The sequence below is a fragment of the Trachinotus anak genome, unplaced genomic scaffold (assembly GCF_046630095.1).
Source record: "Trachinotus anak isolate AG129_WGS33_773 ecotype Australia unplaced genomic scaffold, CSIRO_AGI_Tana_v1 ptg000002l, whole genome shotgun sequence".
NCBI classification, from domain to species: Eukaryota; Metazoa; Chordata; class Actinopteri; order Carangiformes; family Carangidae; genus Trachinotus; species Trachinotus anak.
The window spans coordinates 26,138,661-26,166,265 of NW_027273853.1; the positions used below are offsets into that span (position 1 = coordinate 26,138,661).

Here is a 27,605-nt window from a genome sequence, read left to right on the forward strand (position 1 = left end):
CTGAGGTGGATGAGTTCTACAGTAAATCTGTTTGGTGGTACCTGAGGAAAAAGACAATGGACAGAAAAGATGTGACAAAATGTTTTTGAGATATTTCTAAAGAATTCAATAGCATTCGGTACAGAGTACCACACCTGTCCTGGGCACACATTGGGTGTTAGCTCTTCAGGTGGCAGGTAACAATCCCTGCTGTTACACAGAAACTGCACTAGCAGATAACATGTCTCAGCTGATATGGTTTCTCACACCCTGCCATATACTGACAAACACACACACACACTTCCTTGACGCAGAGCTTTCAAAAAAGCAAGCACAAGGTCATAGAGCAAGGCATTCTGGGAACAGTAGTGCATTGCTGAGTTCAACCCATGGAACCTGAATGATTGATTGATTAGTTATGATTCCATCACTCACATGTCTTTTCCACTTAAATCTCAGCTTTTGAGGTCCTTTTGGTCAAAGACAATTTGACTGGCCAGGTAGATGGCGACAGCACCAAAGATGGCGGAGCAGGCAATGTAGGCAGTGACAGACTGTGCGAACTGAACGATCATGCCCATGAAGAGGGTGGGGAAAACCTGAGAGAGGAGGAAGGTGCTGTCTAGGATGGCGAAGTCCAAACCCACACCACGTTTCTCATACCCCAGCTCTGCCTCCTCCTGTTCGGTGCCTCCGGAGCTGTGAGATGAGCCGTTCTGGCTGTGTGGGCCGGTGAAGTACTCATAACTGTCCTGGTTGATGAAGGAATGCCCGAAGGCAGCCCCCTTTTTGTGGTTCAGTCCACTCTCCTCTTCCACCGGAGTCAAATACACAGAGTCTCGCTTGGTTGTAATACCATTTTTATGTATGCTTTTGGTTTTCCTTTTTGGCATATAGACCTGAAATGAAACGAAAAAAGAATCAGCTTATCAATCAAACAGTTTGTCAACACACTGGATAGTTCTGTGCATGAAGTTATTAGGTCTGTACTTGCCTCTTTCTCTTTGTGATAATGGCAGGTAAGTGTGTAAGGCAGAGTCTGCAGTGTGGCGTATGCATAGCCAGTGAGAGCCGCCATTACAGTGACCAAGACCAAGCTTTTGGACAGGCAGATGACCGAAGCAGAGAGCGTGAAGCTCACCATACTGCTCAGGTAGACCCATCGTGAGCCAAAGTGGCGAACCAAACGACTCATGACCAGGGAGAAGAAGGTTGAGGTAGCACACTGCAGGAACAGGCCCAGACTGCCCATACGGATGCCTGAAAGAAGAATGGCATTAGTATTATAACCAGCTGTGATAAGGAAGTTCACAGCTGTAAGGGTGACTGCTATCGTTACAAAACTGTTTCCTATTTTCTTGTCAGTACAGAAACAATCTGACATTCTGCATTTACTCTAATAATTTCCTTCTGTGGTCACATCAAGTGAATGATGCACAGAAAGCTCAACTACACCAACTCTGGTGCAGTGTGAGGAGCTTCTTTCCAGCCTGTTTGAGCTGGAAATCCTTCTGTTTGCTCAGGCCCACAAACACAAAGGCACAGATTAGTTTATGTCGCCTACTGCATGGCACCAAAAGGTTTTCACTTTTCACTTTCACTCCAAATTAACATTAACAGTCAAATGAGTGACAATGTTTAAATATAGTGGTGTATCTAAACCCAAAAATACAAGGTGCTGGATTTAGATAACTTAAACTATATGTGAATCTGCCACAAGAGGTAAAGACAACATTCTTATAATGATTGTGTAACTTGTGTTAATAAAGAAATACATAAACTAAATGTTTAGTTCTTCAATACAATTATAGCAGAATTTGAATTTTCATCGTCTGACAAATCACAGGATCTAACAGTTTTCAGTAATAATGAAATTTTTAGAAATAATCCATTTCTGTCTGGACTGTTACTTATTTCAGCCTGTTATCAGCCTGATCTCTCAGCCAGGTCTCGGTGAACACTGTGGGTCAGAAGTTCAGCAGCAGAGCAGTGAATCACTTGTGTGAAAGGAGTACATAGATCACATTACTCCCGTAAACCAAAGCTGCTGTGCCCACTTTACAAACACTACAGAAGCTAATGAGGACTGAAATTCAAGCCCACAGAGATATGGGATTGAGCCAGAAACGTTACTGAATCTGTGCACAGGAGAACTGCTGTAGGATGGGAAAAGGACTGTTTCTATAATATGAGCTTTACAGATAAATACTGTGCATTTTAACCCTTCCCAATAAGAATGATCATCGGGAAAAAGTGGTTTCTTTCCTTACTGGTTACTGTCAAAAAAATTAAGTAAAAAAAAGTCCATGCTGCTATGGAACTGGAGACAAAGCAGATTACCTTCTGGCAGAGGAACATCTGCAGGCTGAATGATGTGGTTTAATAACATCCACTGTGTTTCAAATTAAACAAACGCAACTCAGACAGACCTCAAAACTGTGTGCTTTGGCCGTCTACCTGGCTTGAATGAACATATTCTTTGTGTGTCGATTCCTTGACATTAATTCTTTGTGAGTGTGACATTCCTCATGGTCCAGCAAGCAAAGGGAGCAGAGACAGAGGAAAAGTAAAAAGCAAACAAAGTAGGGAGAAAGAAAGAGGTGGAGAAAGAGAGAGGAGAGAAGAATGTGGATGGATGGACGGACGGACATGTGAATGAAAATGGGAGAATGGTGAGAGAAAGGAAAGACTGAGAACGAGAATGAGAAAACAGGTGGACAATAGATAGAAGGACTGATAAAAATGAGAAGGGAAGCAGAAAAGTACATGGTTAAGTAAAGAAAGAAAGGAAAAGCCAAAAGAAGGGAAATAGGATGTAAGATAGGAAGTCTGCCTGAACAGTAAACAAAGGGAGACTTAAAACACTTCACTCATGCATGGCCTGCTTTGCTAATAAATCTGCAACCTCTCAACATGGGGCAAGATGATGTGCCTAACATCTGTCTACTTCAGCCTCATTCATCTCATCTACTGTTCTGTCTCAGATCTGTCTAATTAAATGCACCAAAGAAAGATGTCTCCTATCATGCTCGACCCTCTTACACCACTGACACAACAGATTTGCTTAGGTTAATTTTCTTTCAGCCTGTTTATTTAGTCTAAAGGTTACATTTAGGTAGAATCTGACAACCAAGCATTTGCTTGGAATATACCCAGACAGCTGTCTAGCAGGATTAGTGACATCCCTGCGATTTACAGACAGAAAAGACTAAAGACTGTCTATTTGTTTACAGTTTCTCAGGTGCAGGAAGAGAACATAATACCTGAAATACCTTGGATTGGCTTTACATTAGCTTGAGCATAATTTCCCAAAGGCTTTGTTAGTTGTTCAGTGGCATTACTACACAAAATGTTCATCACCTCATTTAAAATCTTGAATCAGAGCCTATGTTAATAGCTGGTCTTTGCTGTATATGTAACTTGACAGAGGGCCAACATGAGGGCAGTGGGAAGGCATGTAGGCATGCAGGAACACAGGCTCCGTCTCTATCCTCCACCTGTGCCACAGGAATGTGAGTGCATCCTGCCCAGCTGTGACAAGGCAGACTGCACAGCCAGGATGGACTTTAAGCCAATTATGTGGACGGGTGGTGGAGGTAAAGACATGATGATAAAAGGTCGGGCATGTCCCACTAGTTCCATGGAAGTTTGCTTCATCACACCCTACAAGGTAATGAAGATTTTTTTGGGCGATTTTAACAAACAGAATTTAAATGAAACCAACACAAACTTTTGTGCAGAGATGAATGAAGGCACCATCACATAATATCCAGTGTGTATACCACAGTGAGCTGCCTACACATGAAGAAAGAGAGAAATAGGCTCACATGACAGAAATATATTCAATATTTTGTACAAAGAATAAATCTGACCTTCATCATATCTCTGCCTGGACTCACTTCCTGGTAACGCACTGGGCACTCCCTCGTACAGGCCCTCCCCCACAAAGTCTGTGTAGAAAAGCATAAAGGACATGACAGCCATCCAGCTGCAGAGCTGAGCCACACACAGCTGCCTCATCACTCGTGGGACATGGCAGTAGCTCCTGTAGATGGCCGGCGTCATGGACCAGCATGTTCTCAATAAGCACAGCAGGGGACCAGACTTCAGAAGCCTCAGCTTGCACTTCAGCAGGTAGCAGCACGAGCGTGGCACGCCGCACCGGCCAGCCTCCATCCCACCCGCTCCAGGCTCCAGTAAAGATCCAGAACCCGCCAAAGCACCGCTGGCAAACGAGGGTTCCTCAGACACCTTCATGGTGATGAGCACGCTGGAGATGAAGATGAGGATGAGGAGGGAGAAGAGGCACTCAGCCTGGCCTCCTAGGTAAACCGAGAGTACGCCACGACTCCAGTCCAGTGCAGGTAGCAAATAACCCACACATCCTCCCAAACTGACCATGAAGGAGAACATGGCGAAGGCTTGGCTGCAGTCCTCCTCGTCCCGGTACAGGTCAGACAACAGAGCCTCCAGTGGCGTGAAACACACTTGTCCACAAAAGTCAAGGAGTCCCACACCAAGGATCAGGAAGCCCACCTGTGGCAAAAACACAACCATAACCATGACTGACAAACACAATCAGTTATTTTATCTTGTGTGCCCTGTAGCTAGAACTTAACAAAACAACAATCAAACAACAAGCAGCCAGTTACCTGAAGGGTGCGCCCACCCCAGGTAAGACGGGCAGCCAGGACGTCAGCATGGGGAATGATGAAAAGTGCCAGAAGGACTCCCAAAGACAGCAGCCAGATGAAAGGCCGCCTTCTGCCATAACTACTGTTGCAGTGGTCACTGGCTGAGCCAATCAGAGGGATAAACAGGAGGCCGAGCACTGGGCCAATACCTGTGAACAGAACCAGGCAAACACAGAGCAAGTCAAAGACAACACTAAAACACCACAGAATCTGTAGAGGAGAAACACCAAAGACACAGTGGATGTGAACAAAGTAAAAAGAAACATAATGTGCACAAAAATATAAATTCACAAACATTAAAACAAACTCTTCAAGAGAATTTTTTTGTTCTATACCAAACATTACTATCACACTTTCAGGGATGAAACCTTAAATCACACTTTGCACTTTCCAGTCAGATGGTACCTCCACCTAAAACACACGTGCCCTCTGTATATCATCTCTGCTGAGCTTTAGTGGCTTATACCAGCTTCTATGACTGGTTGACTGGGGTTTTTTTCCATCTTGTCCTTTACCAGTCCTGTCTGGTCTTTCTTGTTGCTGTCTGACCCGGGGGTGTACTGTTTGCATCCTCTCTGACTGCTGGTGATGATTCCTACAGATGGCCTGCCGCCTGAAGGTAACCCATCATCAGCTCACCCCCCACACATGGTCAGGTCTGGCGCTAATTGGAACACGACATGGCACAACGGCTGTTCACACACACACACGGTTCACCTGCATGATCTAAAACGACCTGATCTTGGGACTAGAGTTTGAAATTTAAAGGCCCCCTCTGGAGTGTTCATTACAGATGAATACACTTGTTTCCCTCGGTGTAAGGCTGTATCGTGAATTCATGTCTGTCCTCATGCTTACGCTTGTAAACATAAAGTACAAACAGTTTGAGCACCTGTTCTATAGCACCAGTAGAGGACAAACAATTCACAGTAAGGAAGCATGGTTTAAACACATAACCAAGATCCATTTGTGTTCATTCTACAGTTTGTCAACGTCTGTGCCCAAACTGAACTCAAAAACGCTCATGAAGGAAACAGACTTCAGGTAAGATGGGATTTAGACAAGCACAGACAGAGAGACAGGCAGGATATCTGAGAAAGTCAGACATGTCAGACATGTCAGACAGGCCCTCATCCCCTCCACCACATTTCTTCCTGCTGCAGCTGTGGGGGCCAATCATTTCAATCCTCACCATCTACAGCTGTAAGACCGACTGTCTCACACCAACACTCTCCCCAATCAGTAGCTGCTCACTACTCCTTGCAATATACTGTATATCTCACACACACACACACACACACACACACACACACACACACACACGAGTCTGCTACCCAACCTTAACAACACATAATCCTTCCCCAATATAAAAAGTGTCACATTCCACAATGTGTTTTGTTACTTAATTACAAACCTGAACATACTTTTAAATAACATGAGTAATTCACACCAAAAAGCACCAAATACCTACGAACAGAGAGGAAACTAGAGAAAGAAAGCAACAACTGGAGGATGAAGTAGACAACAAATGGCTGTTAGATAAAGCAGAAAGCAGCCATCTGAGAACCTGACACTGCTGCTCGGGGAAATTAGCTTTAAGCCTCCCAAGACACAATATCTATCTTCATTCAAATAACACTCAGGCACTCCATTATAATACAGCGAGATGAGAATTAGGTTGAGTGCCATTTCCAGATTGGCTTACAGCGCAGGCTGTTTGGGAGGAACTCTACAATGAAATCATTTTTCTTCATATCACCAGCAGCTGTTAGAGAAATGCAGGAGCAGAAGTGTATAATGTTTAATCTTTAAACTTGAACAGTCACTTCTGTCGTCCAAACAGAACCTTTTGGTTTGGTAGGATTCGATCTGTTCAGTCACAAGACAATGTCTCAAAGAGGCGCCTTTAGTGAAGACCATGTGAATGCCATTTGGGCTGAGAGGATGGAACTATTCACATCACTTACAAGTAAACTGAGTTACAGTGTGCAAATATATACCATACGGTGATGCTAATTGTGTATATGTACACACATGCCATTAATTAGTGAGAAACCACAACAACTGACCATTTTCAAAAAACAGAAACCTGTCTGTCTTAATGTTTTGTAAGAATTTACCAAAACCTATTTGGAAACATTATTATACTGAAAGGTCGAGGGCAACTAGTACCACAAATATGAATCCAGAAGCTAAACTGAATCATAAGTTAGCCAGATGTAACGGTGCAGTCATCAGCAGCACATACTTCTGAGTGTGGTTGTAGTGTGTATATCTGCTGTTGCACATAATGAGCACCTCACAGAATTACTGGATACTGGATAGAGCACCTAGTTTTAAAAAGATTAATCAGTGAAATGATTCATCTCTACTGTATGCCAATTTTTGAGGATGTATGTAGTGCGAGCTGTATTTTTTCACACAAAATAAACAGCTTACAATATATTACAAAATGACACAAACATTAGCCACAAAAAAGACTGTATAGTTGGATGAATGTATCAATCTTACACAGTCTCTAATGTATTTATTGCAGAGCTAAGTTCTGTGTGTATTTGTCACCAACAGAATTACTTTACACTAACTTCTGAAAATAATCAGGTTTCTTTGGTTTAGCAGTCGTCTGAAATACTTGAAAGTTAGTTTAAAACTTTGAAGTCAACCAACTATGAGATACACAAAGGAAGACACACATTCTTGGTTTAATGAATCTCTTTTAAACTGTTCTGCAGTTGAATCACTGTTTATTCTCCAGTTGATTGTCCATGCAAAAACAATGTTTGATATTTTACAGTGCTTTTCAGCAGCACTAATGTGCAACCACATCTAAAGTGTAATGTCAGAGGAACACAGACTTAGTGGTAAAGACCTTTTTACAAAGAGATATATTGTTTTCTCTGGGTCTTCAACACCTCTAAAGGGCTGCTATAGTGAAAGCTTATAAATTTCTACACTAGTCCGTCCTAATCTTGTGTTTTTTTTCAGTTCGAGACTGACACTGCTTTCCCAGACCTGGTATTAATCTCTGTCTCAGGTGATCTGATCTCAGGTGAGGTTGCATTTGAGATCCGATCACTCAGAACCCATTCAGAGATGGTCTGGGCCCCATGTGTCCACAATCTTTTAGCAGTGTGGACGTAAATGTGTCCTGGGCCACACTGAAGGACCAACTACTCAACTGCCGTCTTCTGCCACAGTTGAATTAGTTCCACCACAGTTTCATAATGAACCAAACTTTTACTATTTCAAATGGCTAAAGTCTTGTTTCACTGTAGAGCTGTGCACAGAACACCAATTCACTCAAACCCTGCTTGCCCCGCCCTCTCTCTCTCTGTCTCTCTCTCTCTAATAAATATATTGACAACAGACCTGTATGTTATAGTACCATTGCCCTCCCCCAGCAGTTTGCTCTCCTGCTGCCTTTCAATTAGTGCCTGATTACCACCTCAACAAAACAACAGGATATTTGGCCACTGATTAGTGTAAAGGTCTCAATTATGTGACCTGAAAGAGAAAGAACACAAACCTGGCCACCACTGGACAAGGTCACATATTTTACATATGAAACAAAAACCTGCAGGACACAGCCCATTCTGATTTATAATATTTCTATAGTGTTTAATAACAAATAATGAAATAATTTTGTGTTATGGCTTCAGTGTAGCAGCAGCGAACAAAGACGTCAGACAGAGTAAAATAAAAAATAATCTATTTTCAGCGCAGTGGCTGAATACACAATGCGAGGTGAACATGCGGCACTCAAGGACTCCAAAAATCTATTTGAGACACTGAAATGAGAAACAATCACTGACGAATCCCTGCAGTTCCAGACTATCCTTGAGAGTGCGTGCAAGCATGTGTATATGTGAACCTTTGCCTGTCAACTTTAATGAATACTCTGTCAGAAAGGGACATGGAGGGAGAAATGATGATGATATGTGTAAAAGAGAAAGAGGTAGAAGTTAAACATGTGCACTTGCACGCACGCACGCACACACACACACAAACACACACACACACACACTAGGCCTGGTAACCCGATCCCCCTATTTCAGTCTTCACCGAGGCCTTACCTAGCACCATGGTCATGTAGCGCTCCTCCACTCCAGCCTCCAGCAGCAGTGGGGGCACGTATGTGATCCCAGCTGCCACACAGATCTCCAGGCCACAGGTCAGGGAGTTCAGCAGGACGAGACGCCACTGAGACCTCCATCCAGGCATATTTACAGGGGCTGGCTCGCCTTTCCTCCCTTCTGGGATGGCCACTACTGGGGGCAGGGGAGGGGGGAGGGAGCCGGGCAGGGGCAAAGGGGGGAGCGTGGGGAGGCAGATGGTGCCCCAGTGGGATGAGAGGGCTGTCGGGGAGGGACAGCAGCAAAGACACGTGGATGTCTCAGATGACCTGGAAGATTCATCGTCTTCTCAGCATTCTGGATCTGAGGAGGGGAAGAAGAGTAGAGAGTAGTGAGGAATGGAAAAGACATATTTATCAGTTTTAAAGTACCAAATAAAAGAAATGTCTAAATATGACACACACAGCCTCAAACAGCCTCTGCAGGGCGGTATACAATATATCTTACAGTATATAATTTGCTGCTGTTTCAGACAAGGTTGCATAAGGAATGTCAGCGTGACAGCTCTCTCCCAACAGAATCTAATCTGTGCCTATTCCAAAGTATTCCAGAAACATGGAAATGACAGTGATGTATTTTCAGATGTCCTCATCAATAGCTTCAGGACAGCAGGAATAACAACAGGCAGACAGAGGAGATGAGTCAGCTGGAGCAACGTGGCAAACACACCAAACTGTTTGCCAAGAGAATTCTTCCTCCCTCTGCTGCTTTGCTTGCCTTTTTTACATTTCAAACTACGGATGGTTTGAAAAATCAAACTTCTAAAAAGGAATCTAATTTCCCATCTCTCTCCCTTCTATTTCTCCCTTTCACTCCTCCATAATGACTCCAGTATTACTGGGAGGATCTAAAATCCAGCCTTCCCTTGGCTGACCCCGTCATTATCTGTGTTATTTAGCGCTGATTGCAGTGTAAGTCACACATGCGAGGACTCCATCCAGAAAATTTCATCAAGTTACTGCCGTCGTGGAGCTGTGTGCACGTGACACGAGGCAGGAGGTAGAGTAATTCACATTTGAGAGGGGGGATTTTACACAGCATGTTTCACCGTGACAGAAATGTGTGTGAAAGTTATCACCTGTGCTGTCAAGGTGGTGAGTGCGAATCAGAGGTTGAGCTGCATCCGTCCACACGTGACTCTAAGCTTTGTGTATCAAGATGCACAAAACACAGGTGGACCACAATAATCAGCTTATTATTTTCTGCACACTATCCTACATGGACAAGTCAACCCCACCTTGAAAGATAACTCTTCCAGTGACAATACGTGATATTCTCCATTACATACCCTATTGTAAAGATGTTGTGTGTTCACTCTAAATCTGTGTTCTTAGGGTGATTATAGCCTCTCCAGAGTGAATCTAACTGATTTTCATGGGAATGAATTGAAAAAAGGAAAAGCAGGAGATGAGTCAGAGTTTGTCTATGAGAGTCCTCTGCAGCTTCTGGCTCAAGGGTCAAATATTTGGTGTGACTTTAATTCTGAAGACAATAAATAATCATATTAGACAAACTGATCGAAAGCGATTTAAGCTGTGAAGAAACAACAGAGGAGGCAGACTGATGGACCAACATGTCTTCAGTTAACAGATCTCTCTGCTTCTTAGCAAGCACAAAAAACCCAGAGATGATTATTATTATTGTCGTCATTCCCGAATGAAGTATGTGTTCTTTTAAAGGCAGAGGGAAAGAGCAAGAACAGTCAGAACAGCCGCAGACACATAAACAACAAGGTGCTATATTTGCATTTTGTGTGACATTTCTCTGCCAATGCTGCCCATCTGTTCTCTCCCAGCAAACAAAATGGATGTCATCATCTTCAACACGACTATGCTAATCACAGAAATGTACTCAGCTCAGTGAGTGATCTGATCAGATTCATACCATATTCCAAGGAAATGTTAGAACCTTGTGAGGTTGAAAAACAAAAAAAAAGACTTTCGCAATATGTACTAAACAAGCTAATGAATAGACAGAACAGATAATAATAATACTAATAATAATCTTTATTTATATAATAACTGTCATATAAGAAATGCAGCTCAAAGTTCTTCACGTGAAAACAGACATGGAAACTAGCGATAACATGGCATAATGGAAAATAAAACCCACTGAAAAAAAAAAATTGGTATTGAAAAAAATATCATTAAGAATCGGTATCAAAGTCGAGGTATTGGTATCAGTACTGATATCTTCAATGTTTTAACAAGACGCTAGACACTTGAGGCTTATAACAAGTAGTGTCTGTCAACTCGAGAGCGTCACCAGCTGCACAAATCACTGTCAGAATCAGAATATTCATATAAACCCTCTTATGCCTTTCACATCATTATAATTTAAGATGTTGACTGAACGTAATCCATGAAGCCATCAGAGTTCCTACAGCATTCATACATTCCCAGCTCAGTCATTACGAGCCCTTTTGAAATACAGGCTCTTTGAAAATGTGAAGGACAAAGCAACAGTGTTAGCAGGCTGGACCTCGCAGGGGCCTGGGTCACTGAGAGAGAGGACCATTTCACACCCGTCAGATCTCATTCCCACCCAGCCTGGGCACACTGAAAGACACCCATCAGGGGACCAGCCTTTGCCCCTACGGCCTTTTTGGCCATTACAACCCCCTACCCACGTATTCTGTGTGTATATGTACGTCCTCCCTCCCTCTCCCTCGCCTTTGCATTTCTTCCTTATCCCTCCTCAATGCCTGAGGTCAGTTTCATTTCTGACCTGCATTCTAAGAGGACGCCTTTGACATATCTGCCCACGACTGGTTATGCCTTTATGGTTCTACTGAATTTCAGTGAATGCTTTCTATTGCTGCCCCAGCTGACTCTCTGTCAGACTTTCTCATTGGAAACAGCGGGGCCCAGAGTGGCAAGAATAGAGAAATCTGATTTGTCTACCCAAGTAGTCGTGGCTTGTCTGGACGTCTGCCCAAATGCAAGTCAGATTCCAGGGTTTTGTAAATTGAATGGTTGCTTAAGTCTTCACCCGAGTGGTGGTGGCGAGTCAGAGCTAGGACGGGGGCGAGGGTAGATGATGGAAGGCCTGAAAGACGGTGGCAGGGATCAAGGGAAACAGTGAAAGTAGTGCATTTGTCAGTCCATTTATCCACTTCAAATAAAATAATGATTGTTTTATATTGGTGCTTTAGCCAATGCAATGTTTGTGGCACTGTCACAGAACGGAACTGAGCTCTCAAGCTACGATTTTAGAACAGAAGGGAGAAACACACTCAGCCAACCCACACAGTCATTCCACCGCTTGCTTAATGACACCTCTGACTCTGCAATGTATTCCAGTCATGCCCTTCATCGTCTTCCCATAGCCTTGGAGACACAAACGCACGCACAGACTGTTAGACAAACAGCTCTCCTTGTCACCTTACGTGTTTAAACATTACAATCTGAGCCAAGCTGGTAGGGGGGGAGTGGGGAGGGCGAGGGTCTGCTTTTGTCAGGTCTCCTACTGCTCCATTACCAATCACTATTCAGCTACAGCCCCCCCCCCACCGGAAAAAAAAATCGCTCCTAATGACTGAGTGGTATTCTCACAATACAAAACAGGCTTTGTATACATTGTGCCAGGGAGTAATGCGATATAGTGAGGTATCAAGCCCATTTCCAACTCTTTAAGAACACCCGGTTTATATAGATGGTAGGATATAGAAAGTGAGTGTGTGTGTGTGTGTGTGTGTGTGTGTGTGTGTGTGTGTATGTGTGTGTGTGTGTGTGTGTGTGTGTGTGTGTGTGTGTGGTTGGGTGGATAAGGCCGTGGGGTCTCCCAACAGACAGCAGTGTTTGGAAGAGAAGAGGGGAAGGAATTGCTCTGAGATGACATCAGAGCCACAAGCACGGTGGAGGCTGTGGCTGCAGAAACCTCAGCAGGAGGGTCTGGCTGTGTGTCTGGCTCAGGCTGAATGGCTGCAGCACTGTGGCCCTCCTCCCTTTGAGTTCCTTCACATTAATGGTCCTGACCGTCTGCATGGAGTGACTGCTTCCCTGGCTCACTTCCTGCAAACCCTTCTTCACAGCTGTCCTCCCTCTGGTCCCCGAACAACACAAACAAGTTGAAATGGAGCAACTCTTCATGAACACTGCACTGCTTCAAATATCACTACCTCTGCATTTCTCAACAGTGCCAACTTGGCATCATGAAAGTCCTGGGAAGCAGGGCATCACTGAATGGTGTCGCACTCAGGGGGACCAGGCAGGTCCTCAAAGCCCTCAACATGTCCTCAGAGGTGAATTCCAGGGTTCTACCGGACATCAGAACTGAACCATTTCACAAGCAAACCTTGCACCAATTCAAACCGTGTTGTGTATTTGGGTTTCACAAGACCAGATTTTCTATAATCGTTGCCAAAAGAATTCACGATAACGATATTATTGCAACAATAAATAAAATTTGAAAAAACAAAAAAATAATAATAATGATAACAATGATATCGGTCATATTCATCTTTAACTTCGTATATTGTGCCTTTTGTCTCCTTTTTCAAATGAATGAGACTCAAAATACAAGTGTATAAAGGCAGAGAGAGAATCTGTGACCATAACTATGCAAAGGCACACAAAATGAACAATTACACTTCAATGGATAATGAAAAGGCTGCCAAATTAACTGATAAACAAAAGATCCACAAGGTCTAACATCTGGCATCATAACATTATCAGTTGTATTATTAACACAATTTCAATATTTGATTCTTTAAATATTGAAGTTATCCCCAATATGACTATATCGTGACACCGCCAGGTAGAACATCCTCTACCTGCGTGACTGACTGAGATTAATTCATCACCTGTCAGTCCCTCTCCTTGCATTTCATTTTTTAAATTGCTTTCATCAGTTACTCTTCAAATAACACTTCAAATGCTTTCAGTAATTACCCCTCAACTGTCATTTCAACGATGAAACTTTACTAATCTGCTGATAATTTACCTGCTTCTAGCACTTTACCGCTCAGTTCACATGCTCCTACTCTTCACATATAATATACACTGGCAATTCAACTGTCTGCAATGCTTGAACTTGAAGCTAACATTTCGAATGCCTTCAGCGATTACACTTCAACTGACTTTAACTGCTTTCAGATTTCCTCTGACAGAGGGAGAATTTGACAGCTGGACCACTAGCAGCAGACGCACAGATTGTATGTTTGGGAGTGTGTCTCTTGCCTTCAGCCTCCGACTAAACTTTTTCCTTTCATCTCTGCACATTTATGAAACAGATGCATAAAGCAATATACACAAACATTTTCCATTTTGAAACATTTTCAGCTCACACCAACACGTCTTTGTGTAAGTTTGTACCACCCCAGGAGAGTTTGGGTCGCATCTTTAAAATTTTGCACCCTGTCTGAACACACAGTGGCACTTAAAATGACACATTAACTCCTTTCAGTTTGTAAACTTTAGCTACCACAAACTTTTAATCGACAATTCAACTCCCACTACATTAAAACAATACAACATTTCACATGCAAACAATTAAAATTATTTTAAACACATTTAACCAGTTGACTGTTTCATCTCTACCAGATGTTCTACATTGTTCCATGGCCTGTCATCCAGATGAGCACACCATCAGACCTCTGGCCCCACTTTTCCACACACACAGTTTCCTTCTGTTAATGACAACTGGATAATAACATGGAACTTCTTTAACCTACTTCAATAAAAAGTTTAGTGTTTGGATTTGTGTTCTGCCTCTGCTCACTTGAAAGGCAGACCTGACCGTGCTGACCCTACCCCCCAGCCTGTAATCTTAAGCCCACATCCGTCACTGTGACCCCTGACCCTGCCTTTCACCACAAATCATGTGACCGACCTAAGCATCAGCGGAACAACAACAGTTTGCTGCTAATATGCTCCTCCTGTACTGCGCTGCCTTGTTAAAAGAAAAGTCAACTTGTTGCCAGTTATTTAAAAGTTGGGCTTCTGTGAGTAGATCTGATGGAGGGACACACATCTTATATTGGAGCAGGAAAGATAACCTTGTCTTATTTCTGGAAGGTCTAATGACTTTGCAGTGCCAAAATGTGAAGTGCTCTTTTTTTATCTCTGCACCTAATTAGAATGATGACTCTGAATAAGTCCTTTAAGTTTAAAAGACCAAAAAGATGACAAGAAACTAATAGTTTATGGCTTCTGAGAAAGCTATGCTATCAGTGTCCTCAAACATTATTTTAAGTAAGAGGATCTAAGTCCTGGTTCTATGTCAAATCTATTATGAAAGCATTCCCAGTCATTATTCATTTATTCTCAGAACAGGAACACCCCAACACTGTTTTCAACAGCATCTGTACATCAGTGGATCCCAGACCCCGAGTGAGTTGAAATTAGTACTAGTTCTTATCTTATATATCTTATAGGGAACAACTGAGAAGCCACACAGACAGACTAGCACACAAAAAGACACAAATGCAGGCTAGGGTTGGGTTGCCCTGTTGTTCCAACTGAGGGAAACCTTCACCTCTGCCCACAATAAAGCCAGCTACAGCTCAGGGAGGTGACCGTTATCATTCTGGCTCATGCAAATAGCATAACAATGGAGTGCAGCAGAGTTCAGCCATGTAGCCTCTTGTGAGTCAATGTGGCTGATAACATGTCTCCCCAGACTGTGGCTTTCCAGTAACTGAAAGCCTATTGTGTCAAGGTAAAAGGACTAATAAGAGGGAATGCAAACGCTAATGAGTTTTCATTCAACCATGATCAGGTGTGTTTACATTTTGTTAATAGCACAGTCAAAATTTTAATTAGGTTTTATCAGCAACCAGTTACCTGCTGTGAGATGATATTTCTGATCAACACTACGTGGTAACATGCAACCAAGACATTTTATTTATAAAGATGCAGGGAAAATTCTATAATCACATTTTAACACTGCCAATTTCTGTTCCTGTTTCTAATCAAAGTAACACATGGCCCATCAGAAACTATTTGCTTAGTTACTGTCAATAGATGTTTATCAATTGGCTTTATCTTAAAACATTAAATTTGAATTTATTATTATTATTATTATTATTTAATTATTAACACTGCCATGAGATAACACTTAATGCAGCATGCATTAGTGGGTTAAATCCGCCTGTATGTTTATTTTTTGATCAAGATCTGTGAACATCCCTTATCTGCACATACATTTTGATAAAATAATGTGAGTGATTGAAAAAATTATAAAAGGTCACATCAGAACATCTTAGTCAAGACCATGGCTTAAATTAGACTTAAAAAAAACAAAAAACACACACTAACACACACACACACACACACACACACACACACACACACACACACAACTGACCTTTCAAAACCATTAGCCTGCATTTATTTCACATGCTACGATGAACTCTGAATGCTGCTTCTAAAAATCCCAAATGCTGAGACATAAGACATTTACTAAAAGCGTAAATGCATTTATCATCTACATTAACTATTTATTCTGGCCTTCCACACACAGAGGTAAGATAAAGGTGTGATAATAACAAAATAACATAACAAGCTACTAAGGAGTGGAGTTCATCATCAAAGTGATACTCACCAGTCAAAGAAGCAAAGCTCAAAATCCATCTCCAGCCTTGCATTGCTGAAAATTTAGCATCTAATCTATTTTAAAGGCTGCTGGCTCCTTATCCAATCAACACTCTCAGTTGCAGAGCATATCTGCACTGACTCTTGACCACCTGCTTCAACTCTACGCTCCAGAGTCTGACTCTTTTTTTATCCTCCTTTTTTCTGTGTCCCCTGTTCCCTCCTCTCTTATTTAGCCCACCTCCTTAGCATCCCTCCCATTTCCCTCCCATTAACCCCCCCCCCCCCTTCTGTGCCTCAGCCTGTAAGGTGGGAATTGGGGAAAATCCCAAAGCACTCGAGGAATCCTGTCGCTTTCTGTCTGTCTGTGTCTGCCTCAAAAATTAATTTCTGTTTTCCTCACAAGATTTTGTTTGAAAGGCAAAATTCAGACCAAAGCTAAAAACCTTGACCTGATATGTAAAGTTAACAGAGACACACACTCACCTGTGTTGTGTAGTAGGAGCACAACAGGCAGTAAGGAAACAAAGAATGAATTGATATCATCTAACAACCCCACGTGGAGGCCACTCCTCCACCCCTTCTGTCTCACTATCTATAACCACTCCCTAAAAGTTCTGTATTATACCCCCTGACCCAGTATCATGTTTAGCTGCCTATCAGGACAGGGGCAGCTCTCCCACCCTCTCTCATTACCTCCCTTCTTTTCACCCAGTCTTAGTTAAGCTCATGCTCCTGCATGAGTGCTTGTCTGTGGACTGCTTCAACCCTTTTCCTGGTTCACTAGCTCAAACAGCAATAAGCCTATTTGAGTGGACACATACATGCACAGACGCACAGAGATACACCCACAATTGCTCACTCACACACACACACACACACACACACACACACACACACACACACACACACACACACACACACACACACACACACACACACACACACACACACACACAGACACACACACTCTCACTCATACACACAGTATCACTCCACCCCCCCCGGCTGGCTGCCATGTCTGTACCCCACGCCTGCAGGCCAAGACCAACCCTCTATAGAAAAGCTTTTAATTTGATAACAGTGAGAGGAAGAAAGGAAGTGGAGCGCAGGGAGATCTAGAATGGGGAGAGTGATTACTGGAGGGTGGGTGGGAGCGATGGGGGTGTCGAGTAATGTCATTAGACTACGGCTGGCTTTAAGGAATCTCCATTTGTGGAGCCCAGGGGCAGATCAATATGAAGACAGAGTGCAGAGAACGGCTGCTGGCAGCACTTCCCCTCTGCAACAGGAGCGGCTTGCCTGGAATTAAGAGAATTCTGAAAATCCCATTTTGGAGAAAGGCTGGGCCTCACTAACTCTGCTTGGACGTGTGTGTCCAGACTTAACAAAAGTGTTTCCCCCACATTAATCTCTTGTTTGGATAAATTTGGAACAAATAAAAAGCACACAGAGAACAAGCAATGTCCTTCCTTTAAAAAAACTGGCAAATGTATCTCATTCGTTTGCCATTATCCACCCCAAGTAGTCTGGAACACACACCCTCATAGTAGACTAATGATTAACTTGGAATGGAAAACTCCCAAAAAGCTTTTCTTTGTGTGTCAGTCCAGGAGAACTGTACAGATTAGAAAGGTAAGAAAAAAAAGAGGCATACGCTGAAAATACTGAGGTTCCACACACACACACACACACACACACACACACACACACACACTAGACTGACATTTTTCCCAAACAATAGACGGCTCCTTCTACAAATGCCTCTGTCTCTACATAAACTGATACTGCAACAAAACTTTGCATATCCTCAACCCGTTGCCGTGTGACGATTATGTTTCTATTGTTAACATGTTGAGTGTGTGCTTGACTACAGCTTTGGCTAAAGATGTATGAGCGCTCTGGGCAGGTCAAGAAGGCTTTAATTCCATGGTAGTCTTTTCCACAAACCCTGCATCTGCAGCTCTGGCCAAACCCAACATGCCTATAATAAGCTACAACACACTGCTCTCTGCTTTGATAAACTGAGGAAACCACAACAGCGTGTCAGAAATAGAGCTCATGGGCCACTACTCTTGGCATAGCAGCAGGGACCCAACAACGCCTAAATGTCACCCACATTATACATAGCACGAAGGAGGGGATAGGAAGGTTCAATCACTCATTGTGTGCTTCCACAGCAAATTAACCTTTAAGTAAATACGTGACACTGATGCTTAAACACAGAGCTTCTACACATACCAAATCGCTTTTAGCATTTAGTGGCTTTAGGATTAGCACTTACCCAACAACCATCTAAGAGCACCAAACAGTTAACATTCTCCAGGAGTTATCTGTACTAGGACATAACATAGTTAGTCCAAGACTCTTCTGTATGGTCCCCTAAGGCTTAAGAATCCCATCAGTGTTTCACTTACATGGGGCCATCTGTTGCACACTGCCACAGAACTATCACAGCTGCTCCAGTATCATAAATAATGAAAATTCAATTATAAAAACGTTGAATGACAGATGATGTTACATCCTCTTTAGGATCAATCATACTTTGTACATGTCTGTTTTACACATGTGTGTTTCTGCACCAGAGAACAGAGAAGAGAACTTGAGTTAACTTAAGTTTGTAGGGTGTTTTCCTTGGTGAAGAATTTCAGATTCTCCTGAATAAATATTTGACATGTGGTGATGAGAAATTGAGACTTTTCCCCAAAATAATTTAGCATCAAGTGTGCTATGGGAACCGGCAAATTCCCATAATTTGCATGGCCCTCAACCTTTATTCCATAAGCCATACTTCTGATGTTTGTCTGGGGTTGTCCACGTTGCCAGGTTGTGTATGAAGCACAAACTAGACACACAATCCACATGCATATGTGCAATTTCAACCCATCTGTCACCACAACCTAGCAACCTGACAACCTGACAACCTGGATCTGTGTGTGCAGCAGACAGGACATTTGACTGCAGAATCAATTAATTGTTGTTAAATTAACAAGTTTAACAAAACAAGTTAATTTAATGCTGATAGAATGTTTATCTAATTATAAATGTTAATATTAATTGACCTGTGTGACCCCCCCCCAGGCAAATCACCAAGAACCATTTACCAATGTACTGTGTGTGTTTTTTATAAGATCATTGCACATATTAATAACAAAACCCTACATGAGGAATCACTGAAGTAACATTCAGGAACAGCAACTGAAAAAGAGGTGCTTTCAAGTTCCCTGAAAAAAAATGACAGCATTTCTTGCTGGTAGGATCTCTTCCTGAAAAGGAGGCTCACAGCAGGAATTAGCTCAGCTGCTGAGACATGATGTGTCCTTACAGGAACATGGTTGAGTTATTGTAGAACAAGCAAAAAAACATCAGGGTTCAGACAGAGACGAGAGATTAATCATCCACTGACTGAGGAACAAAAATAACAATGTCCTATTTGACAGAAATCATAAAATTCAAGAAGTAGGTTCACAAGATGCAGCTTTTAATTTGTGGCCTTGAACAAAAAGCAAATGTTAGTAGTTTTAATTTTTATATAAATTGGTAAAATGGTGCACAGAGTCTACGATGATAAGCTTAATTTACCTTAACATGGTGGTGTATGTAACCAATTAACAAGAATGGGACCAAGAATGGGGACTAGAATACATACATACAGTACATGAAACAAGCATCCAGTTTGTCGTTCTAGCCCATCTAGTGCCTACAGTCCAACACACAGTCCAATGCAGCCCCACCAATGTGTCAAGCAGCAGGAGGCCTTTGCAGTGTTTGTGTTACCTAAAAACACTTGGAAAAAATTATAGCGCAGAATCTCCAGGCAACTTGTAGCTGAGAGCTGAGAGACGTTTCAAATAGAGGAAATAGGGACAAGGAAATCGTTCCAGCTGTTCCAGCTCAAGAAACTAGAAACACCGCGGTCATGAACCTTCCAGCTGCATGGATACAGTTAGTGTATAGAGGACTGACAGATAGAAGGACAGCTGGACATCTACAGGTCCATCTCCCTTTTACAGCTGTTGTCAGAGCAGTAGTGGCCCCAGGGGACAATGATTAACGCCTCAGTCGAATGCTACACAAACCAGATGCTAAAGATGGAAGACAAGGGCAATGTCCTCTCTCTGTCTAACTAGTAGCATACACAGGAAAGCATGAACCCACACACACACACAAACGCCACGACCGTCCAAATATGCTCAATCTTGTGTGCTAATTTTTAATCATCCTACCCACAGTCATGAAGTGCTCTACAGTAGAACTGTAATCATATATAAAGTAGTCTTTCCCTCAAAATATAAAAACAGCAGCATAAAAACACAATTACTCAATAGGAAGGGTTTTGTAACATAAAAATCTTTGCGTGCCCAACCCATAACTGCCAACTAAAGGGCGGAAGGCTACTCTTGGCCTTCAGGGAAAATAAGAAATGTCAGTCATCAGCACTACAAAATCAAAAGCCTTAAAACAAAAGAAACATGTAATCAAGCCAAATCTTTCCTTCCTTCTTTTTAATCATGTCAACTAAACCTTCGACAGGACGCTCCATATCAAACTTCCCAAACGAGTTCACAAACAGCACACCACTTACCGTCATCTAGGGTGGAACAACAGTTCCACTACTCGTCATTGTGTGTATGAGCTTTCCTGTACATGTGTGCACAAGCAGGAACCTTTTCGCACATACGTGAGCTGTGAGGACTGTCATGGGACCTATCCATCATGGCTGTTCCCCTAAGTCTGTCATACGAAACATTTCTGACAAAGCATTGGTCTGGCAGAAACAGGCATCAAAGCACTCACACACATATTGACTCAAATCATAAGCCTGAACCTTTCACAAGGCATCGAGCATCTCACATATCAAAGGTTTCCCTCAAACACTCAATAGCATCCCTTTCAGCTTGCTACATGAAAGAGAACACTGTGGTGTCTTATAATATGCTGTTTTCCCATTCACAGAGCCAAACTTCAAAGAGGGCTAAACCAAGTTGGAAACCTCACTGTCCCTTTGGGTTGGTGTTTCCCGGTATTTTAAGGAAGAAATTATCAAGAGGTGGCAGGGACATTCATGTTTTGGCACACTAAATGACTTACCAGATTTGTTCTTTCTAGATCTGCCACATTACACAGCCTCTGGGTGGCTCTGATTTGCAAAGAGAGTAAAAGAGAGGGTGTGAATATGTATTGCAAACATCTGGCCAAGTCCTTATCACCCTGGGAAAATGTCTGAGGACAAGCCTGTGTTATCCCTGCTCCAGGGTCTGTACTTGTCTGGACTTCCAACTGTGGTTTAGCAGTTTGTACTATGTGAAAACTGTCAGAGTAGTTTTTCTTATTAATGGAGAATTACACAAAAACGAGAGGCTTCTTTGCGTCTGCCCTCTGCCTCTCGTTAGAGCTGAACCTGAGGCTGTTTTGCCTTCAATGCCACGCAGTTCCCTCCACACTTGAACCATGTGGGCAGAACTAAGTAAAGCCACTAAATTGAATTAGGCTAGCCGAGGGGGTGTGAGACTGAAACAACACAAATATACTCAGACTGGTGGGTCTGTTTTTCACTCGCCGAAAAGGAAGTGAGCACAGCCGTCTGAGCTCGGGCCGAGTTAATTAAGAGAGGATCTCTGCTTGCACTCTGTGTCAAAACCTGGCACTGTCATTACCCACAATGCAACTCAGCTGACAACAGTTTGATTAGAAATTTGTGTGTGTTATGCTAGTAGCAGGTAATGAAGCCTTGAGCTTCTAGCCTCAAGCAGAGAGCTCACTTCTTCCTATCACCACACCCCCAGTTTTTTGCATTTTAAAACTTGTATCAGTTGGGTCTCCTGTTTTCATTAAGTGGTCAAACATTAGATTTCCTCTTTCTGTCTTCCACTTGTTCTCTTCTACTACTTCTACTGCATTTTTATTGTGGTCGGCAAACAATGTTGTGGTGCGTTATGGCCACCAACTGGAATGGAGAAATCAGGAAATGTGCGTGCATAGAGTGGAACTGCGTCCACGTCTGCACGACCAGAGAAAAGTCTGCAGCTGTCCATGGACGCAGAAAGTATGTCCACGCCTTGATACTATATCAGCCAGAGTAAAGTCAAACAAGGACAACCCTGATGCTTTGTGAGGTTGAGTGAACTAATTGGTGATGTTACAGTTAAAAAAGGCAAAAAGGTGTAGGAGGTACCCACACTCTCAAAGTCTGAGTCATAGACAGAAAAAAAGGGTTGCAAAAAACATGAGTGGTTTCTAACAGTCACCAGGTTACAAAATGAGACAAGGTAAAAATGTTTAACTAACTTCACCTTCAATTTAAGGAAGTGCAGAAATGAGAGGTTAAAGGAGACTGGTGTAAAGTATGAATGATGTATGCGTGAATATGAAATATCTGGAGTTCCTGTTGAGTTCTGACACAGACTGTTTGGGGCAAAAAACAAAAAAACATAATAATAATCACAGAACTGCAAAAATACTTAAAGTCGGTCAAATTCATATCACTAAGGTATCCAAGGTAACAAGTTTCAAACCAAAACTCAAAGGTCTTGGAAATAATGCAATTATCCAAGTGCACAAAAAGATGCAGAGAATCCTTCTACCATTTACTCTTGTGTTTCACAATGACAGGGGAAAAGAAAAAACATCAGCAGACACACAGTCACTTTTATTAGCCACTTATATGTTCCTATAATTTACTAAATGACTGTATTTTTAGAAACCGCCGTGCAGTTTCATATTTCATTGTGCATTTGAAAGCGTTTGAATGACTGAAATACAGAGCAGCAAATTAGGATAAAGAGAAAAGCAGTTGGCCACTAAAGAGCTGAACCAGTGCCAAAGCACCCACACTCTTTGGCATGGAGGCAATTTCATGCCAGACTGAAGCAAAGATAGAGGATCTGACCAGATATTACAAGAACACAGATAACCCAGATGCCTGAAGTGAGTATGTCTTCACCCTCTCGTTCCAATTAAAGTTAACCATGATCCCAGAAGTGGTCCCAGGAGGACGCTGATGCTGACAGCAGCTCAGCCATGCACATCATACTCTCGCATGACTTGATGTGGGTCTAGCTCTGATGAGTGCCACAGGCAGAGAGAGAGAGGTGTTAATATGTTGTTCGATATATGAAGAACATCAGTAATTCACAAATGTTCAATTAAACTCAAGGTGAAACAAATTACTTTACTTAAGTTTCAGTCATTTCCCTCTAACATCAAAATCCTTGTCATAACATCAAAAGGGAGCCGGCTGCTAAAATTCCCAGCAACAACTGTGAGAATGCAGCTGTAATGTCAAAAACAATGAAGAAGCTGAATGATAACAATGTCACAGAGGTGACATTCCTTGGTGGTAGGGTAGCTGTCATCTATTCTTCTAGCTTTAGCCCATTAAGGGAGCCTATAAGCGGTCTTTCTCTCTGGCCCAGCTGGCTGCAGAGCACTATTACAGGGAAGCTGTTTGGACTTTGACCCCGCAGCCTGGAGAGAGCTGGGAAAAACGTTTGCGCTTCTCTGCTTCCCATCAATGAGAGATCCAGCAATGAGACAGGTTGCTTAATATTCAGTCCTTTCCCCTGCTGTTAGTGAGTTATGGTGGTCTGATAAATGTGCAGTCTAGCATTTTCTAGGAAAAGATGTTTTGATGATTTTGTTTGGTGGGTGTGTTTCCTCCAGAGAAAAAAACATACAGAGCGAAATAAAAACACTTTTTTCCAATTAACTTTCTTTTGCCATTACCATTTCTCTCCCCCTCCTCCTGTTACAACAAATGAGCTCACTGTTTTTACAACGATTAGTGCTTGAGGGACACATTCACTTCAGCAGTAAATGTACAACACCCAAGTGGTTTAAATGTTTGCCTAAAGATAACAACAAATTACACCACACAGATCTGAGAAATGAATTCCTGCTAAATCGGAGTTCACGCAGTGAAGAAAGAAATAGAGGCGGCCAGCGTGGATTCTGTCAACATAAAGCCAACAGCTCAAATTACATGAAACCCCAAGGTGATTGTACCAACTTGAGTGCAGACAAGGTTTCATCTAATTTCCTGCAAACCAAAAATCTAAGAAGTAAATTTTACCTTTTATAATGCATAAAATTGAGGCACAGCAATAACTAACAAAAATCTCAAGCGACACGCACAACAAAAATATAGAAAAATACAGTTCAGGCCATGAAAGCACCACAACACGACTAATCTGACTGAACTTGGATATGAAAGTCAACACCTGAAAGCAACAGGATTGTCATGAGAGCCATAAAACAGCGCTTTCCCACTAAGGTGAGTGTCTGCTGCACCTCTCAAACAGAAGAGACAACCATTGTATAGATCACATACCTGTGACTGCTCGTGGCCACACATGACACCAGAGCCACAGCGGTACACAATGCTTTGAAGAGGACACGGAGCTTAAGAGAAAGAAACCCCCCTCAAAAAAAACCTTCCCGCAAACCCTTCAGGCCCCTCCCCATTAGGAAGAGGTAGCTGAAAATCACACCCACCACATAATCCACCACCTGTCTTCGAAAACATATGCACAAGCTGGGAGTCATTCCCCGAGAATCCAGGTACAAATGGAAAACACAGAGAGGACTCCAAGCAGGAGATAAACAGCCTATGACTGATTAAAACTGCAAAGCCTTCAGTCTGCTTAAGTAGCTTGGTGTCCTCGATGGTGGGTGATTATCCTGCGCTCGGCTTGGGGGTATATTAGACTGTGAGAAAGCAGTTAGAGAACAGCCAGCTGGTCTAGCCACAGCATCCTGGGTGAAGAAGCACTTCTATCACCGTGGAACAGATGAGCTCTGCAGAGAGCAGCGCGAACCCCCTCCTGGGGCAACACATAAAAAGTAGAGTGGCAGAAAAAGTGCTAGAAAAGTGGCTGCTCTGAGATCAGCCTTGGTAGTTTGGTCACATGGAAGCTAGTTTTACACATACCAGCGGAGGACACGGTATGATTTCGCCCAACTGATAAAGGAAATTACAGACCATCTTTCCATGGGATCACATCAGCAACAATGCCGGTCAACATGTTGACATTCCAACCCATGAATACTCAGTCAACACCACATTATTACATGAGTACTCAGTAGTCGCTGCTAGATTATTACACAAGTATTCAGTACTCATCTTGCACAATCTTGATGCTATCACTTTGGCATATAAACACCTGCCAGAGCACCCAGAGGACTCAATCCATATCTAGATGTGGATTTCTACTACAGTAAGTGTCTCCAGGACCACATTTTGGCATGATGACACACACACAAACACACGGACTCACAAGATAAAAACAATCCCGGCTCCACCACCACGGCTGGTAAATGTGAAGCTTTAGGTTTTTTTTTAATAAGTGAACTAAATACTGAGAGGGGAAGAAGAGAGCTGCTGGGGCCAACAGGGCTAAAGAGAAGAGTCTATTTTCCAGGGTAGAATGAATAACACACTTGACTGGTCCGTGGAGAAGGTAAAGAGGTCTTTGTGTTATTGCAGAGTCACAGTCATGGTGACAATTAAAGTCCCTCTGTCATGGGTTAGAGCTGTTTAGCTCTTTTCCTTCTTAATGTGGTTTTGAGCCTTTACGGTTGTAATACAAGCCAAAAAAAAAAAAAAGCCCTCAACCGCAGCTTATCGAAGAAGTTTACATAGAAGAAAATAGTTTGTACTCCCTAGATAAAGAAATGCAAATTTAAAAGATTCTTTAAAATACGAGAAGAATGTAAGTAAAATAATCTATGACGCAAAAGTCCACAAAAGTGGAAATAAAAAGCAATGTGGTGTCACCTTTTTGAGAATTTCGTTTCATATTTCATGAACATTTTTAACTTATAGACAATAACATGGGATTTATGTTATGTGTGTATTTATGTTTACGGCGTTTTAAATGTGTTAGTGTATATACTGTTCCCATGAGCAAATCTAAGAATACATTTCTCGTACTTGTTTCCAGTAATTATTACAGCAAACAGAGACTCAGAGAGTGAGAAATCAGAGTAAGAATGAAGTTAAAGTTCCTAAGAAGAAGACTGCTTGGACCAATTCTTCACCTTGAACAAATAATTCTGAAGTGCTCTTGAGCAGGGCATCTAGTGGGAGTTACATGTCCAAACTGGGAGTGTTTTTCAGCTATAAAGCATTAAGCTTTTTTGCAATAAATTAATGTCATCTGAAGTTTTACTGAAAGAGTTTGGGAGCAACTTTTCCTGAACAGCCCCCCCCCCCCCAACATATACCCATGTGGGGTTCTCTCCAATACAGCGCCAAATGTTTACTGACACGAAGCATTAAAGGTTATATCGGTGTGTAAGCCTGTAAAGTTACTGCCACCATGGCACTTGGCACCGCAGCAGTGGATGGGGAGCCTGGTGGTGAAGCTGCAGTCGGCGACGCAGAGTGGAAAAACTTCCAGAAAGCACCATGCTGCTGCCGCTCCTGCTGCCGCTGCTGCCGCCGCTGCCGCCGCTCCTGCTGCCGCTGCTGCCGCCGCCGCCGCCGCCGGACCCCCGGCTAACCACTCAGCTCGGCTAATTCACCGTCTCTGGCGTAGTATGAATTACACATTAAAAAAAAAAAAAAACAGCGATATGCGCCGAGGTTTTGGTCCGATTTGAAACCTCGTTGTCTGCGGTTTCGACGCGGTCAGCCACGTACAATGAGCAAGTTTTAACCGACACAGCGACCGTTAAGTGACAAACTACCAAGTTAAACCCGCACCAGACAAACAAGGCGAAATCAGCGCGGTGTCCACGTGATAAAGACGCCATTCAAATAACGAGCTCTCGTAAGTGTTAAATTTCACCTTTGCGTAATGTGCAGCTCCGGGAGATCCACGCAGCGACTTGCTCTCTTCCAACGCGCCTCTGTTGCTCAACTTAGGGAGAGCCAGCGACCCAGCTGTGACAACCGCTGTGAAGAGAGCCGGAATAACAGCTGCACACTTCCGGTCTCAACTTTCAAAATAAACGTACCAAAGGTTGGGTCGCAGTGTCCACGTCTTGTTAAATAACGAATTCCATATATAACAACAATAACAACAACAACAAAAAACCCACAAAATGATTAATTAGTAATTTAAGAATAGTTTATGTTAAACTATGAAGCAAACTTTAATGTCGTGCTATGTTCTTTTCAAAGTGTAAGCTTTTATTCTTTTAAACGGACACATAGCAAGTTCCGGTAACAGTGCGTGTGACGTGAGAGGACTATAAACAACAAACAAACAAGCAAATAAACAATATGAACATAAATAATGTTTTTATGTAGTCGTGTTTTT

At 42.6% G+C, this 27,605-nt stretch overlaps 1 protein-coding gene across 3 annotated transcripts; it reads right to left on the reverse strand.

Annotated features, from left to right (window-relative positions):
• Window positions 1–70: 70 nt before the first annotated feature.
• On the reverse strand, window positions 71–27,270 carry LOC139606178 (solute carrier family 45 member 3). 3 transcript variants are annotated; one of them, XM_071458213.1, is made up of 6 exons: window positions 27,132–27,270; window positions 8,747–9,109; window positions 4,632–4,822; window positions 3,852–4,515; window positions 974–1,239; window positions 71–878 (listed from the first exon to the last, which is right to left on the reverse strand). In XM_071458213.1, exons 2-6 carry the CDS (start codon window positions 8,892–8,894, stop codon window positions 435–437), a joined length of 1,713 nt encoding a protein of 570 aa, XP_071314314.1. In that variant the 5' UTR covers window positions 8,895–9,109; window positions 27,132–27,270; the 3' UTR covers window positions 71–434. The 3 variants fall into 3 exon arrangements, with proteins under 3 accessions (XP_071314314.1, XP_071314332.1, XP_071314323.1); XM_071458231.1 differs by lacking the exon at window positions 27,132–27,270 and adding an exon at window positions 26,660–27,103; XM_071458222.1 differs by lacking the exon at window positions 27,132–27,270 and adding an exon at window positions 16,352–16,552.
• Window positions 27,271–27,605: the final 335 nt, after the last annotated feature.

Bases quoted from the DNA above. Each gene is read 5' to 3' on its own strand.
- LOC139606178 (XM_071458213.1), bottom strand. From the start codon at position 8,894: ATGCCTGGATGGAGGTCTCAGTGGCGTCTCGTCCTGCTGAACTCCCTG. The intron at 4,516-4,631 runs GTAACTGGCTGC...TTTTTGCCACAG, and splicing joins GGGGTGGGCGCACCCTTCAG to GTGGGCTTCCTGATCCTTGG. The intron at 1,240-3,851 runs GTCAGATTTATT...TTCTTCTTTCAG, and splicing joins CAGGCAGAGATATGATGAAG to GCATCCGTATGGGCAGTCTG.